Below are 17,704 nucleotides of genomic sequence, written 5' to 3'. Positions count from 1 at the left end.
CCAGACAGTGGGTAAGTCACGCTCAGCAGTGCCTGCAACTCAAGCCACTGCTCAAAGGCTGTTGTTTTATTTCTCAAGTTAGACCACAGGCTCTGTAGCACCCTGGGCCTCCTTGGACACACACAGTGTGACGCTGAGACACAGTCCTCAACGCTGCTATGGTGTAGAATTTTTTGCGGAGAAAGAAAGACAGGAAGGCCTCTTGAGGTCAGTGTGAGACAGGGACACTCCACTGGGGCATAGGTATATCACTCACAGGTTGAAGGTAGGTAGACTGAGGCTCAAAGAGCAAGTGGAGGAGCTAATGTTCAACCCAGGTGGTGTGGAGTCTCAGTCCAGTGGCCTTACCCTCCACGGCCACGTTGCTAGTTATACTGGACAGAGCTCAGACTGTGCCCTGGCCTGTGTAGATGCACCAGAGGTTTTATCTGGGGGTCACAGCCGCTGGGAACGGGAGAGTTGCTGGGGATTGCCAGGAAGGGACAAGGCATTTGTAGGCATGCACCATCTGCTTTTACACTACCCTAGAGTCAAGTGGACCCCCTCCAGCATTTTTTTTCCCTGAGATGGAGTCTCACTCTGTCACCCAGGCTGAAGTGCAATGGTGTGGTATCGGCTCACTGCAACCTCTGCCTCCCGGGTTCAAGCGATTCTCCTGAGTAGCTGGGACTACAGGTGCATGCCACCACGACCGGCTAATTGCCCCTCCAGCATTGTATGTGTCTGACTGCAATGAAGTGTGAGTGTGTCTGTGTGCGACTGTGTGTGTATGATGTGAGTGTGTCTGTGTCTATGTGTGGGCCAGGTGTATAGTCTGCATATGTCTGTGCACATCTGTGTCTCTGTGGGTTGTCTGTGCCTATGTCTCGGCTTGTGTGTGTGCATGCATGTGTGGTCTGTGTGTGTCTGTATGCATGTGGTATCTCTGGGATGTGTGTCTGTATGTCCCTGCGTGCAGTGTAGTGACTTTGGGAGTGTACATGTGTACACGTGTGGTGAGTGTGCGGCCCTGCGCGAGTTGTCTGTGTACGTGTGGTGCCTGTGGGTCTGTGTGCGCGCGTGTGCCCGTGGGTGTGGTGTGTCCTCCCGCGCTGAGGCTCCCATGAACCCAGCTCAGTTCAGGCCTCCCTGACAGTCCTCGGGCGGCCACCCCGGGGCGCGGCTGTCCACGAGGCGCGGAGGAGAGGAGTGCGTGGCTGGGTCGGCGGGCGGCGCCCCCGCTCCTCCCCGCGGGCCGGGCACACGTGGGCCCCGGGCGCCGCCTCCCCGCGCCGCCCGCCGCCCGCCGGGTCCCGCGCGTCCCCACCCATCTCGGGCCGCCCCCGCCGCCGAGCCGGCCCGGGGATAAAGTGGCGGCGCAGACGCCGCACCCTGTCGCCGCGAAGCTGGTCGCGCGCAGCTCGTCCCGGCCCTGGCCCGCCGCAAACGAGGATCCGCTGCGCTCGGGGAACGCGACAGCGGCGCTCGTGGCCCCGGTAACTGCCTCCCGGCCCCTGCCCCAGCCCGCCAGTGCCGCCGTCAGGGGTGGGGAGCAGCATTGGGGTCCCGGACACGCCCGGCGTGGGCTCCCGCTACCCATGTGTGCGTGTGTGTGTGTGCACGGTGTGTGCGCGCGTGTCCGAGTGTGCGCGCGTGTGCGCGCGCGCGCGCCCTCCCTGCTCTTTCGCACCAGCCCCCAAACCAACTTGTCCCCATCAACTCCATCTTTCTAGTCCCCACCTTCCCCGGTGCAGACACCCGGCGAAGCCCACCCGGTTTTCCCAGCGGCATTTCCGATGACAGCTTCGGGGCTACGTGTCCTGTGCTGTCGGAGACGCACAGGAAGCAAAGTTTGTGAGAAGCCTTGGGGGCGACTTTGCCTTGGGCACCCGCATTTGTGCGTCTGCGAGGTGCCTCGGTGTGCGCGGAGCTAGTTTCCCAGTTTCCCGGGCCCCTCCCTTCTCCGAGCCCCTCTAGCGATTTGTTTAGGAAAAGTGATGACATGAACTAGTAGTGGAGAATCGCAGCGACGCTCCCCGCCCTGGGGAGGGAGGGGAGCCCCGGAGAGCCTGCCGGTGGGAGCTGGAAGCAGGCTCCCGGCTGAGCGCCCCAGCCCCAAAGGCAGGGTCTGGGTGCGGGAAGAGGGCTCGGAGCTGCCTTCCTGCTGCCTTGGGGCCGCCCAGATGAGGGAACAGCCCGATTTGCCTGGTTCTGATTCTCCAGGCTGTCGTGGTTGTGGAATGCAAACGCCAGCACATAATGGAAACAGGTTTGTCATGTATCCTTGGAATTTCAGATGGGAGGAATAATCTGAGTATCATCCACCTCATTATTGTGCCCACTTGAAACTGTTCCTTGGAGATTTTAAGATAGATGGGTCTTCTTGCAGCTGGGTCTTTGTACCCATAGAGCTGACTATAATTTCCACTTGATTACAGCTAAAATAGTCTTTAAGATGAAGTTTCCTGAAATGATTTAAAATAAACACAGATGGGAAGGGGGAAAAGCTGTAATGAGGCACTTAAAAAATAAAGTGAGAATTTTCTTAAGAACAAATGGGATTTTTCAGTCTTGGAGAGGTTTGCAAGAAATGTATGTATGTTTTAAACCTTTGAAACAGAGGGGTTTTTTAAACTGCTTTTAAAAAAATGTTACTGACTCTGAACTAGACTTTTCTCTCCTATCCATACATGTTCTTGAGATATTTCTGACTTTGGAATATGTCACTTTTCCTTCTAGGACCTGAAGACCCTTCCAGCATGCCAGAGGAAAGTTCCCCCAGGCGGACCCCGCAGAGCATTCCCTACCAGGACCTCCCTCACCTGGTCAATGCAGACGGACAGTACCTCTTCTGCAGGTACTGGAAACCCACAGGCACGCCCAAGTAAGTCTTCCCCAGAAAGTCACCCCAGGTGACAGGGGAGCATGGCCCCTGCTTCTCCTCTGGTCGTTATCATGTGCCATGTGGGGCGGGGCCGCTTTCTCTATGACCTACTTCCCCTGCCGTTTTAATGTTAGGCTGAGCAATGTTAACAAAGCTAAAATGTATACTTTATAATTTTTAAATTTAAGAAGCAGGAATTCTTTTTTCATTATAACAACTCAGATATGGATCCTACCGTATGGCAATTTTCAAAAATTCCACATGACTTTATTTTTTGTACTGGAGTTGATTTCCTGTTGTACAGGCATTCATTTAAAATCAAACCCGACAATTAAAGAAAATCCCCTAGATGGATGAGAAACCCGAAGTGATACATATATCTTCACCTTTGCTCACTTTTCCTGCTTGTTTCTGAGCTTCTGAAGATGGCATACATGTGTCACCAGGAAGAAAGGGGCCTGGGTATTTCCTTCTGATTCCTTGCCAGCTCAATTACTTTGTACATTTTCCATCAAGGATTTGTCTTGCTATTAGAAGCAAGCATTGGGACTATACACAAGACAGCTGGTCTCCTGCTGCTGCTCCCTCCTCTTGGATGAAGCAGGAAAACCCTGCTTGTTTGTGTTATTTGGAAAAAGAATTTATTTGTGGTAACCAATTGGCCTGGTGACAAGAACATTTCCTGTTCCAGGGACATTTTACCTGTTTTGTAGGCCTCTTGTCTCCTAGGGATCATTGTGTGGTTGGATTATGTCTCTCTTTGTGCTCCGGTAATCACCCAACCCTCACACAGGTGTAAAATTTCTTCTCTGTCTTCATCAAGGTATCTATGATCCAGGGAGCTGCACGTTAAAAACACAGAGATATGGACTTTTAAAACCCGGCATAGAGTCATAGCTTCAGGGCAGCTACACAGACTGGCTATGGTTTCTCTCTAGTGTTTTCAAGTGGGTAACGTGCTGAGAAGAGTTCCTACCAGTTCTGGTAATACATTTCTTAAAGAATGTGTCTGTACGTGCATATGCATTAGAGGAAGTGGAGGGGTTGTTGAGCATTATGATGCTAATTAATCATTAATTCTCCACTCTGACTTAACTGGCTGTAGAATTGCTCAATCTTGGATTAATTTCTAACAGATTAGTGGTTTGTGGTAATTTGATCAATATACAGAAAGAAGACAAATAATTGAAAATAGAAGTTTTTAATGTCTGAGTCTCAGACTTGGGGGGCTTTGTTGGTTAAGTAGTGAGGTTGTCCTAGTTCGAAGTCAACAAAAATAAAGAGGTTCTGCAGTCCTGGCACAGGGGGAGGGTGGTGGGTCAGTGGGTTAGAAACGGTCAAGTTGGCTGCCCTGCCCTCCCTTCGCCTGCGGGTGGTTTTCACAATCTCTGTGCTGAAGTTGCATTGCAGGGAGCCCTCTCTGCTCCGTTGCTTTTGCTCTAGTTAGAGATGATAACTCAACTTCTTAATTTAAACTGAGCTGCCTCTTGGATGTCAGCGTCCGCCTTGTGGTGGGTGCTGATGGGCTTAAGAACAGAGGTGGATGGTTGAGGCAGTTCGGCCCCAGGATTTGGAAGAAACCTATGGGTCTAGAAAAGGTTAAGGGAAAAAAATATTGAGGGCAGGAGCACTGAAATAGAAAGAGCAACAGAACCATGAGCATGTATGAACACTTTCCATAGTGTTATCCTCAGTTTACCAAAGAGGAAGGGGCTGGCCAAGGTCCTACCTACCTGCCCTGCCCTGCCTCCAGCCCCTGGAGATGACGCAGAGGTCCTGGAGGCCCCTTGCCATGACTCATGTTAACTCTGTGCTTGCTGGATCTTGGGGCAGTCGTGGGGGTCCTAGGGTGGGGGCTCAGGGCAGAGGTTTGTGCCAGCCAGCATGAAACACCTCTGTATCTTCATAACTGAGACCAGCTGCTCAGCCTGCCTGCCCTCTTGCATGATCTGGGAGACCCCCGCAGCATCATTATAATAAGTATTATTATTATTGCCTGCACAGAATCATTCACTCTGCTTTTAGGAAGAGGGAGGGGACCTCAAGTCACCAGGGCTTCAATCTTTCCCCCCAGGCTTTTTACCCCTCTTCAGCAAAACTAGGGCCTCGCTTTGTGCAATCCTGCCTCCTCCCAGTTAGGAAGAAAGAAGGGAGGAAAAGCAAGGGGCAAAAAAAGAGGAGACTGAACCCTCCCCCACTACTGTACCAACTGTGGGCAAAACCTGGGTTAAGAGCACCTCATCTCCAGCCCCGCCTCTGCTATCTTCCTCATAGAGACCCTAGGGACCTCAGAAGCCACCCCGGGGGCCTGTGGATATCTTATTATGCAGAAGGATCTGTGCCAGCCTCGGTTAGTCAGTACTGGTTTGGGTGGATTTTCTGGCCAACCAGTTACCTCCAGCTCCTGGAGCCTGCCATGAGCACCTACAGAGACATATTGCCCTCAGAGGACCTGCTGGGTTCCAAGACTGGCTCTGCAGGTGGCTCGGAGCAACACTAAGCCACAGGTGTCAGCCGCTGCACTGGCTTAACCCGCTTTATGGAAGCAAATTCTGTCGTATAAACACCAGCCTCCTCGGACTGGACCCTGAGAAAGAGAAAGCATGTCTTGGGTTAGCCTTTACCATCAGTGCTGTTTTTAACGTAGCAGGCCAGAGTCTCTGTATTTCATCATCAGGAATCAGAGCTTAAACCTCCATTTGGCAGTGCCAAGGCAAATTCATGCTGTAGTGTTTACGGTAATAACAAATCTTATACTTAAGGCATGGCACAATTATCTCATATTAATTGAGTGCCAAGTATGTTCTAGGGTCTGGACTAGATTCTGTGCACACATGACCTCATTTTACCTTCACATCAATCTGTGAGACAAGCATTATTATTCTTACTATTCCCATTTTACAGATGAGGAAACAGAGGTCCAATGTTACAAAGTATCTTTCTCCAAATGACCCTGCTGGCAGTAGTGGGATTTGGTCTGCAATCTTCTGACGTGGACCAAATCCAATTGTTCTTACACCACCAAGCAGGACAGATTTCGTCTTTATAGGTAGTGTTTTCCTGATAAATTCTTACATTTTGGGTTAGGGTAAACATCATTTCCTAGGGTAAAGAGGAAGAGAATAATTAATTCTCCCTAATCGTTTGCTCATAATATATCAAAGGTGGGAAATGAGCTGGGTTCCGTGGTACACATCTGTAGCCCCAGAAACTCAGAAGACAGAGGCGGGAAATTCCTTGAGACCAGGAGTTTGAGACCAGCCTGGGCAACGTGTTGAAATTCTGTCTCTTAAAAAAAAAATAGAGATAGGTATCCATTCTGAAAACAACAACAACAATAACAAAAAACAGAATTTATGCCCTTGCCTGACTGGCTGCCTTATCCAATTCAGCATGCTGGAATTTAAAAATATTGGCCGGGTGCAGTGGCTCACGCCTATAATCCCAACATATCGGGAGGCTGAGGTGGGTGGATCACTTGAGGTCAGGAGTTCGAGACCAGCCTGGCCAAAAGTGGTGAAATTCCCTCTCTACTAAAAATACAAAAAATTACCCGGGTGTGGTGGCAGACGCCTGTAGCCCCCGCTACTCAGGAGGCTGAGGCAGGAGAATCGCTTGAACCCAGGATGCAGAGGTTGCAGTGAGCGGAGATCGCGCCACTGCACTCCAGCCTGGGTGACAGAGCAAGACTCCATCTCAAAAAAAAAAAAGGGGGATACTGGATCATGAGCAAATGTCCACTGATGCTATTAGCAGGGCGATGGAGACTGGCCCATGGATGGGGGCAAGCCGCTTTGTGGGCTCTTGAGCTAGGAAGTCACAGTTTCTCTTGTGCCCCTTTGAGAAATATTTAACACCTTTGTATTCAGCCAACCAAGTGGCTCTCAGTCCATAGAAAGGAGGCCTAGAAGTTAACTGTGAGAATTCCTTACCCATGAGCTCAGGTGAGGGAAGGGTGCGGTCTGAAAACACTGTGCAATATGATGACTTAGACTCCAAAAATATCCTCATTTGACACTGGATGACCAGGAAGGCTGGAGAGCAGGCTGTAATTATATGATTGTACAACTCTGACCCCTGCCAGGCAGTGAGTTCAAGGCATGGAGCAGACCATATTTGCTGTTCATCTGCAAGGCCTGGCATGAAGGAGGTGCTGAGTAGAGGGTTACCGAGTGGACACATCTCACTCTCATCTTTCCTCAGTGCTAGTCCATCCACCGGCTCGTGCCACTTGGCCTTCCCGGCAGCCCCTCAACTCTGGAGAGCTGGCCCACTTTCTTTTCTGTAGCTTCTGTTACAATGATAACAACTGGTGTATTGAAGGAACTGGCTTAAAGTGTGATTGTCCCTCCCTCGCTGATGTCCCAAGACACACGACTGGGAGGCCAGCCCTCCCCACTTCCACCAGAGCCCTGCCCTCACACCTCCAGTAAGTGCCTCCTCCTTTAAATCTCTGTTTAGCATTTTGTTCCAAATTCCCCTGCATTTATGGAGACCTTCTGGAACATAAGCCCTTTCTCCGAACCTTACTGGCCTTGCCTTCTAGTCCTTTCTTGCCTCAGACCTCGGTCACCTGGCTTTTCTCTCCAGGAACTTTGTAGTCACCCCCTCACCATGGCTCCCTCCTCTCCCACCTGGCCAGCTCCACCGGTCTGAGCTGCCTCGGGGCCAGGGTGCAGCCTGCATGGTTTTCAGGATTTTCCTGTCGGTGACGCGGAGCTAGGTGCTGCAAGGGGAACACAGGCCGTGGATGGACTAGCAAGGGAGATTTGGCATTGTTTCTGGAACCTGCCCAAGTCCTCAGAACTGTGGCCACTTTCAGTGGATCTAGAACCAATAAGACAGGGCTCCTCCCTCCTGCAGTTCCTTCGCTTGCTCCCGGGAGTGGGACTCAGTGATGGTCCCCATCACAGCCCTCCCGTTCTAGGCCCATGTTGATCCCTTTCTCCATGAAGCCTTCACTCCCTGTGTGTGTCTACAGCAATGGGCAGTGCCATCCTCGGGCACTTCCCCCACCTATGCCAGTTTACCTGGAGGAGAGGCCATGCCCTGAGGCCTGGGTAGATTTAAGGGATACAGAACATACCCCCTTCTTGCGTCCTTGTAATATCCTCCTCACATCAGCCCCCAGCCAGACACGGGTGTGGCACCTGTGGGTCTGGGAAATAAGGGCCCCTCCCAGCCATCTGGATCCATCCGGAGGTGAAGAATTTTCACCATCTGCTTGGACATAATTCCATCCCCACGGCCTTCCTGAGACTTTGTCCTCAAAGGTGGGACTGGCTTTTCCTTCCCCGCCCTTAGGTTTTCTAATCAGGTTGTCAGCTGGCTGTTTAGTGCTTTCTTTCCCCCACCCCCTGCTTTGGGTGTTTGTTCAGTGTTCCAGGAAACCTTCTGCAGGTCCTGTTTTCATCTTTGAGTGTAGAAGGGAGTGTGAATTTCCATCTCCCCAGGCCGCAGCTGCTGAACCCTGTAGCCCTTCTGAACTCACGCCACCTGCGACTAGGTGTTCCCGCATCACCAGCCAGCTGGTTTAGCGCAGATGCTCCCTGGGGTCAGCTAAATCACACAGCTTATTGTCCCTTCAAGTGGCCATTTTGAACCCCACTCTGTCAGTCTCTGCAGGGGTGAGGACGGCCTGGCTCCTGCTCAGCGCCCCTCGCATGCAGCTCTGTGGCTACCCCATACGGCTCCTTGCTCTCCTCTCCCAGGATCCAAAGCAGCGATTCATTCAGCAAATACTTCCTTATTGACGTCTACATGGTCTTTGGGCGCCAGGGTGGGGAAAGGGTGGCAAAGATCATGCATCTGATGAAGGGGTGGGATGGACCAACACACGGATAATTATAATATGATGCAGCCAGGACCTAGAGGCAGGGCTGCTGCTGTGCCACGCAGAGCCTTTGTGCAAATCAGACAGAGGTGCCCACTGGGCAGAGGCTGCCCCATGAGTTGGTGAGCAGAGCGTGGGCTGGGTCGCAGCTCCTACTTGCCCTTCTGTCCTGTGTCCTGGATGGTGTTCCACCCTCGGAAAGGGCACGTGGGGGAGAGGACCCAAACACAAAAGCATGAGCCAAAGGGTGGGTGTAGGGGCCCCAGCATTGTATCTCAAATAACCAGCTAGATGGAGAGGTTCATAGTAATATAGGCGCAAGGCAAAGAAGGCTGAGTCATGGCAAAGACGTAGCACCGCGTGGTAGCAGGAGATGGAGAGATGAACATGGACTGTATCTGAGGATGCATGGGCAGCAGAGGGAGAAGGAGGGTGACTCCCAGGTGTCTCTGGAGTGATGGCAGAAGGAGCTGGTGTTATTGAGGGTGTGGGAATGTGGGATTCTCCTTCACAGCACACACCTTTAATGTATTCTTTGCTCGGAACACGGTGAGGCTGCTGTGTGGCAAGGAGGATGCATGGGATCATCGCAAGCTGTGGGTCATTTGTTGACACAGCCATGGGATAAGCCAGGAGGGGAGTGAGGAGAAGAAGCAGTGGCCAACGAACTGATTACATTTCAGACGTCACCAATTACAATATCAATCAATATGAATCACGAGTGACTCTGCTGAAGGTAAGGAAGGAATCAGCTTACACCCTCTCCCCACAAGGAGGAAAAAAAAGTGAAGCACCTTTGACATATGTCTGTTGTTCCATAAAATTTACTCTTAAACTCTGAGAAAATGGGCCCTACCATGCATCTTCTAGCAATGACATTATTTTTAGTCAGATTATTGCATTTTAGTAGCACCTTTTAAGTAGTCCATTTTAAGAATTTCCAGAAGTTTGTTTTTCTTGTATGAAGCTGTTATTTCTCCTTCTGATGCTTCTGCCTTTGTGATAGCATAGCAAATTGTTTTATTTTTAAACAGGGCATTTCTTCTGGGCTTTTTAAAAATACTCTTCAAATAGCAAAGATCTTTTGATGGCAAGAGGCAAGGCCGGCTGCTATTCTTGCCGTTGAGTTTTCCAACAGCTTCTTTAAGGGATAATTTCTTCCAGTTGCTGTAAGAATGTTCTGCTGATACAAATCTGGCTTTGTTTTGCAGTAGAGTCGAAGAAAAAAAATAGCAGAATAAGCTGCTCCCTGAATAGCAACCTTTGTCCACCATTGTCTATTTATTGGCACCTTTTAGGTTTAGATCTTAATCCCAGATGCACTTTGTCCATGAATGCAAACCAAACTATTGGTCATTGTATACACGGAGGAAATGGTCTTTACTGGTGCAAATTTTTACAGCTGAGATGACAAGATGACCCTTGTCCCATATTGCAGGGTCATCCAAGATTCTTGTTGGTAGGAGTTTCTTTTCATTTCACACAGCCTTGTTCATTAGGGGATGGGGGTGGGGATGCTGCGGTGGTCAGCAAGTGAAACGGGGTGACATTGTTCTCTGTGTGTTTGAGGGCTATAAGAAGAGCTGTGTGTTGTGTGTTCCTACACTTGCAGCTGCCCCAAGTTGACCTTTGTGTCCATCTGCTAACATGCCTCTCTCCCGGGCTAATGCTGACCATTTATTCCCATGCTTGATGTTCCGCAAAGTCTCTTGTATATGGTGATGAGAAGGTATGCCTCACCTTCCAGGGAGTCACAGCTCTAGCAACATTCTGAAGAGAGGAAGGGAGAGCGGGAGGGAGGCAGGGAGGAAAGGAAGGAAGGAAAGAAGGAAGGAAGGAAGGAAGGAGAGAAGAAAGGAAGAAGAGAAGAGGGGAAGGGGAAAAATAAGGAGGAGGAAGGATAGAGGAGAGAATGAAGAGTAGGAAAACAACAGACTGAGCAGTAAGGTATCTTTAGAGATCAGCAGCTGTCCCTGACCTTGGGGACTTACAGGAGGTTCATGGATAGTTTTTGGGGGTTAGAATCTGGGGCTTTTGACATCAAAGGGGTATGTACATTTTTCTAGGAAAGGAAGATGGATCATAGGCTCCACCAGACTCTCAAAATGGGGGTCAATGACCCCGGAGTCCTGTGCCACCCTCATCATTTCATAGATGGAAAGACTGAGGCCCAGGGGATGAAAGGAGTTTCTCAGGCTGCCACAGGACTGGCTCAGGGCTGCAGGGCAGCCTCCTGATCACATTGCTTCTGCTTCAGGCTCTTCCTCCAGAAGTTTCCCTTATGCCTTCTTCTGATCAATTTAAACTACAAGTTAGCCCTCCCCAGCAAATGTCCGGTTTGGAGCAGGGCTTGGAGAGGTACCAGACCCCTGTCTCCCATGGGAAGCCATTTGGCCAGCCTCCATTTTGCTGGGTCTGTTGACAGTGGTTAGAAGTATGTGGGCATCTAAGTGATGCCCGCCGAGGCTGCTAATAAGTGCAGATGGACCTCAGAAGAGATGGCCAGAGACCTACTTAGAGCAGCCAGGAGATAGGTGGGAGGAGGGGAGAAACTGTGGGAGGAACAGGAGCCCAGGAGGACTCTGGGAGAACAAGAGTCGGAAGAAAGTGGCAGACTCTTATGAGGGGGCCCCAAACAAAAAGGAGGGAAGCAGGGGAAAAAAGAATGAAAAGGGAAAGAGATGGAAGGGCACAAAAAAACTGCACAGGCAGCCACATACAGCCTCTGGTTAATGTCTCCTTGTCAAGGCATGTCAATTTTCCCAGGTCATTGACAGTCTACTGGATTAGAGATTAAAAACCTTTAGTTAGGAAATTGCTGTCTTTAGACATTTTAGAAGTTCCCCTCTGTTTATCCTCTTCCGTCAATCTTGAAGAGACGTGTTTCAGGGAAACATAGCCTCTCTGAACAGCAAAAGCCAATGGTGCCTGCAGAAGAGCAGAGGTCCTGGGACAGGACTGCCAGGACCACACCCTGGTCAACACCAGCCAGGTATGGGCCTCCAGAGATGCTACTGACCCATCACTGCAGCAGTTTTCTCATCTTTAAAATGAGGACTAATAGCACCTTTCCCACATGGCTGGTGCAGGTAAGAGAGAAACGTGGGCTCCCTGAGGGGTCAACATGAACTCTCCTGATTCCTTTGTCCGCTTCATCTCCCTGCACCATCATTCTGGGGACTCTGCGGACCTGTGCCGGGCTTGTCGATTGCCCACCATTACCCCTTACTTCCCTCCACCCTCATGGCAAGCGCCAGTCACAGAGGACCCAGTATGAAAGCAATCATGCTTTTGACAGATTCCAGCCTGACTGCTGCCCTCACCACACCAGGCCACAGGCTTTCCCCAGGCCTCAGGTTACTCACCTTTTTTTTCTTAACTTTTTTGTTTCTTCAAATGAAACTCAGTTCCATGTCAAGGAGATTTCAGACTCCCTGATAAACTTCTGCAGTTGCTGGGTGCTTCTTTTAAAAGTAAACAAAACAAGAAAGCCACAAGGAAGCCGGCCTTCGGTGTGAAATTCTTTTTGAGATAACACATAATAAGGGTAGCTCAACACTTTTCTTTTATGTGGAACGCAGTACAGGATTTGTGGCATAACTCTTGACTGGAAGGAGAACCAAACAACCCTTAGCTATTATAGCTGGAAGTCAACTTAAATAAGCCTTCCTTAGAGCATCCAGTCAATTTTCAGTGGTCCATGTCTTAAGGTATTCCAGTCTTTGGCATATGTTTTTCCTTTGGTCCTGATTACGTTATCATGGTTGGTAGAAATGTTTCTGCTGCAGAGAGTGAGACTGTTACTACAAGGGCCATGTGCTAGATCCAGAGTGGGCAGGATAGTCTGGGGTATGTTAGGAATCTATTGCTGTTACTCAGCCCATGATTCTGTGGGTTGGCAATTAGTGCTGGGCTCAGCTGGATGGGTCTTCTGTTGCTCCCAGCTGGGCTCCTGCATGTATCAATGGTCAGTTGTGGATCAGCAGGCACTGGCAGGCCAGCTAGAGGCTTGCCAGTCTTGGATGGCTTTACCACATCTGGTGTTGGCAGGCTGTTGGTGGGATCACCTCAGTTCTTGTCCATGTGGTTTATCATGCTTTCTCAGACTGGCCTGGATCTGTTATTAAGGTGGCAGTTTTTCAAGAGCAATGAGAACAGATGCCAGTATGCAAGTGCTTTTGAAGTCTCTCCTGTATCATGTTTGTGAATGTCCCACTGGCCAGAGCACATCAGGAGGCCAGCCCAGAGGCAGTATGTGAAGGCATGTCCAAGGAGCAAGGATGGAGGATAGAATATTTTGTGGTCATTTTTGAAATCTGTTGCATGGGGGAAAATATATTTGTATTAAGAGTTGGGACGAGGGTTGAAGTCTTATTACTACCTCTGCCTCTGAGTAACTTTAGACAAGGTACCAGCTCTAGACTCTCCAGCAAGTTCCCGGAAGTTTTTTCTTTTGCTATAACTCTGGGATAGTTTGCATCTTGCAAGAGTAGAACAACCTATGAGCTTCTCCAGCGCAGAATTCATGTTTAGCTTTTTTCTATCTTCTCCAACACATGCCTCTTGTAGAGTTTCATACCTGGCACAAAATAAGGGATCAAAACACGTTTGTTGCATGGATGATTCAACTTCCTCATATTTACAGTGGGATGACTGAGAGAGGATGATTCCTGAAGTCTCTACTGCCACAGTTTTGCAGGAAAAGAATATAAGCATTTCTGCTGAGTATGGCTTCAAGGCATTAATCTTTTGTGCAGGAAAGGAGCACCTAAATCCAGAAGTATCACCGAAGGAGTTAGTGACACCTAGAAGAAGAATATTCCCTGCAGGTTACCCCTTGAGATACTGGATGGCTGTACTTTCACCAGTTTGGTTAGCTTTGCTGTAAAACTTTGTGTGAAATGCATCTACGAGTGGGAGTTACAGTATGGCAGGTGTTTTCCATTTTAGCACAGAAGTTGCTGTGGATGTCAGAATCTGGAGTGTTTGCTTCCTTTTTTCATTGGGTGGGGGAATGGTTCAACAGGTATTAATTGAGCTCCAAATGTAAACTCAGTACTGTGCTGGACAGCAAAGGAGGGTCCACAAACAGCATGGAGACGTGGCCCCTTTCACTTCTGACCTCTCCATGGCACTAGCTCTTGCTGAACACCTCGTGTATGCCAGGTCTCATTCCAGTTTGGAGATAAAGAAATGAAGTTGCCCCGCTCCTGCCTTTGAAGGCATCTCCATGCATTTGTCAGGGAGGCAGTGCCATACACCATGGATGTTGTCTTGTGAAGGCTGTGGATTCTGTGTTGGGATTTCAGAGGGACGTTTGGTGACTTTCAGCTGGATCTTGAAGGTAGAAAGGGACATTCTGGGCCGAAGGGAATCACACTCTCACAGGCATGGAAGTGAGAGAGGATACAGTGTGCTCTGAAAATAACAAGGATTATTTGGAAACTGGAGTCCGAAGTGCATGGCAGAATGTAAGTTTGGAATGGCTGGCTCAGGAGCCTGCATTGGAATGGCTGTTGTCTACTCTGCTGGGACCACTATAACAAAATACCACAGACTGGGGGTCTTCAACAACAGAAATTAATTTTCTTGCAGTTTTGGAGCCTAGAAGTCCAAGATCAAGGTGTCAACAGGGTTGATATCTCCTGAAGCCTCTCTCTTTGGCTCACAGATACCAACCCTCTTTCTGTGTCCTCGTGTGGCCTTTCCTTTGTGCACTCAGTTCAGTTGGCAATGACCATTTTGACTTGCTAAGGAATTTGGGCTTCATTGTATAGTCTGTGCTGGGAACCATGATAGAGTCAGGGGCCATGTGGGTTGGTAATTGTTTACAGTCTAGTCCATTCAGAGCAACTGAGAAATTCCTGCAAAAGTTTTATGTGGCTAAATGTCTAGAATTGGACAAGGATCTCACATTTTCACATCCGTACTTCTCTGTGGTTCCATGGTGGACGCCCCAGCCTGCATGAAGTTGCTGTTGGTTTATCCTTTGCCTTGATGTCTTTTGTCCAAGACCATCTAGTCTCAGCAAGCCCCACAGGCCACCTGGCTCAAGGGCAGAGCCAGCACATCATGGGAGCGTGCCAGGAATGAACTCTGTCATTGCAGAGTAAGGGTACTGTGCAGAGAACTGTGGCCATCCTCACTTCTTTCTTGCTGATTTTTGTCCTCAGGGATATCACTCATTAGGCTTTTTTTGTTGTTGTTGTTGTTTTAAGAGACAGGGCTTTGCTCTATCACCCAGGCTAGAGTGTGTTGGCTCAATCATAGCTCACTGCAGTCTCCAACTCCTGGGCTCAGGTGATCCTCCCGCCTCAGCCTCCTGAGTACCTGGGACTACAGGCACTTGCCACCATACCCAGACAATTTTTAAATTTTTTGCAGACACAGGATCTCACTATGTTGCCCAGGCATGTCACAAATTCCCGGCCTCAAATGATCCTATCTCCTCAGCCTCCAAAAGTGCTGGTATTCCATGTGTGAGCCACCACACCTGGCCTCATGATTGATCTTAATCAGACATGGCTCTCCCATTCTCCTCTCCCAGTGGCATTGCAGCTAGAGCTGGCTATAGGACTTGGTGATGGCTAATGAGACACAGAAGACGTTTCTGGAGGATTTTAGCTCCATGATAAAAGGCAAGAGAGAGCAAGATGAGAAGATTGATCTCTCTCTCTGCCCCAATTCCCCTCACTCCCTACATTCTGCCTTTGTGGGCATAATGCTTGCAGCTGCAGTAGCCATCTTGTAGTCATGAGATGGCAAGGCTAACATGCTAACAGAGAGTGATGAAGAAAGCTGGGAAAATCTGGGTCCTTGATGGAACAGCTGAGCCAACCTTGGATCTGCCTATAAATATACCTTGATAGTACAAAAATCCACACCGATGTGTCTCAACCACGAGGTATGTTCTGATTCTTTCAGCCAGATGGATCCAAATGATGGAAGATCCAAATGGTGGTGAGTGTTTGGGCTGCTGATGCTTGAACTGAGTCTAAAAATGGCCCAAGACAGATATGGAGGAGCATGAATGAGAAGGAGGAAAGGAATCCTAGGCACATGTCCAGACTAAGTAGAGGCACTGGAGGCAGGAATGAGCAGGAGAAGAGAGGCCGATGTTGGAGAATAGTGGGAGATGAGCTTGGAGCCTGAGTAGGCATTGGTTGGTTGCCTCCCCAGTATCCATTTCCTTCTTCCACCCACAGTGCCTTAAATTTAAGAGGCATCTCTCCTCTACTTTCAGCCCATGTGTTTCTGTTGGTGTTGACTCCACCCTGGTGAGAGGTTGATCATGCAACAAGTTTAGCCTATCATCATTTTACATTCTCCCCAGCTACAGTGATTGGTTCAGGGATGGGCAAGTACCCAGTGCAAGTCAGTGATCAATAAGACTTCCCCTGGGACTTTTGGGAAGGAAACTATCACTTTTCTCCTCTGAAGTTGACTCTAGAAGTGTGAACCCTGGGCACTCTGGCAACCATTTTAAGACTGCAAGGGGGAAGTCTGACCAAGAATGGAACCTACCTCAAGAAAGCAAAGCTAAGAAGTGTTGAAAGAGAAACCAGTTCCTGGTCATGTTGCCAGACTCCTTGAATCAAACCTAACAGTACTGAGCCTAACAATCACATAAGCCAATAAGCATGGGAATCACTTTCTGTCACAACTGAAAGAATCATCATAGATCTGGAAATGGTCACATTGGAGGCTATGGTCATGTTGGAGGTTGTAGACAAAATTTTTGATAAGAAAGCTAGACTCTGGAGCAGAGAAAAAAGAGTTTTCGTCCAGGCACGGTGGCTCACGCCTGTAATCTCAGCACTTTGGGAGGCCGAGGCGGGTGGATCACGAGGTCAGGAGATCGAGACCATCCTGACTAACATGGTGAAATTGCATCTCTACTAAAATACAAAAAATTAGCTGGGTATGGTGGTGGGCACCTGTAGTCCCAGCTACTCGGGAGGCTGAGGCAGGAGAATGGTGTGAACCCAGAAGGCGGAGCTTGCAGTGAGCCGAGATTACGCCACTGCACTCCAGCCTGGGCAACAGAGTGAGACTCCATCTCAAAAAAAAAAAAAAAAAAAAAAAAAAAGAGACTTTTCACAGCATGTCTAAATTAGCCAGAGTAGGGGCCGGAAAACATCATAAAATGAAGTTCTGAGTTCCTGCCCCTGTTCTTGTATGACTATGTCTTTAGTGGCCAAGAGACCTCCCTTCTCTCTTCTCATCACTGACAGAGTTACCAACCAGAGATTCACTTAATAAAATTATCTTTTAAAATGCAAATATCTTTTCACCTTAATACACTGAAAAAAGAAGAGCAAGTTAAGCCTAAAGCAAGCAGAAGGAAGAAAATCATAAAGATCAGAGCAGAAATTAGTGAAATAAAGAATAGGAAAACAATAGAGGAAATAAATCCAAAAGTTGGTTATTTGAAAATACCAATAAAATTGATAAATCTTCAGCTAGATTCATCAAGAAAAAAGGAGAGAAGACTTGAATTACTACAATCAGGAATGGAAGAGGTGATGTTACTACCAAATTTTCTAAAATAAAAAGGGTTATAAAGAAATACTATAAACAATTGTGTGCTAATAAATTTGATAACATAAATGAAATGAACAAATTTTAAGAAAGACCCAAACTTAGACTTAAAACAAGTAAAGACATTGAATTAGTAAGCAAAACAAAACCAAAACCAAAAAAACTACCAACAAAGAAAAACCCAGGCCCAGATGGTTTTGCTGTTGAAATCTACCAAACATGTAAAAAGAATTAATACCAATTCTCACAAACCTTTCCAAAAAATAGAGGAAAACACTTCCCAACTTATTCTAAGTGGTCATTATTACCCAGATAATAAAAGTAAACAAAGACATCACAAGAAAAGAAAACTAAAGGTCAGTATTTCTTATGAATAGAGATGCAAAAAAACAAATACTAGCAAATTGAATCTGGCTAATTTTTGTATTTTTAGTAGAGATGGGATTTCATCATGTTAGCCAGGCTGG

General features: G+C 48.4%; 1 protein-coding gene across 8 annotated transcripts in view; it reads left to right on the top strand.

Moving 5' to 3' along the window:
- Positions 1 to 1,164: 1,164 nt before the first annotated feature.
- MGLL (monoglyceride lipase) overlaps positions 1,165 to 17,704 on the top strand; it is a 134,491-nt gene continuing 117,951 nt past the window's right edge. For 4 of the 8 annotated variants that reach the window (XM_001140395.8, XM_003309987.6, XM_009446403.5 and 1 more), the window contains exons 1-2: positions 1,374 to 2,248; positions 2,719 to 2,863. In XM_001140395.8, coding sequence (XP_001140395.2) covers positions 2,239 to 2,248; positions 2,719 to 2,863 — 155 coding nt within the window. In that variant the 5' untranslated portion in view covers positions 1,374 to 2,238. Of the gene's footprint in view, positions 2,249 to 2,718; positions 2,864 to 17,704 lie in introns of all 8 variants that reach the window. The other 4 variants (XM_003309988.6, XM_009446404.5, XM_054680968.2 and 1 more) reach the window with 2 other exon arrangements.

This window comes from Pan troglodytes, chromosome 2 (assembly GCF_028858775.2).
Source record: "Pan troglodytes isolate AG18354 chromosome 2, NHGRI_mPanTro3-v2.0_pri, whole genome shotgun sequence".
NCBI lineage: Eukaryota > Metazoa > Chordata > Mammalia > Primates > Hominidae > Pan > Pan troglodytes.
The sequence above is the reverse complement of the archived record's forward strand: the minus strand, read 5'-3'. Positions and strand labels throughout refer to the sequence as shown.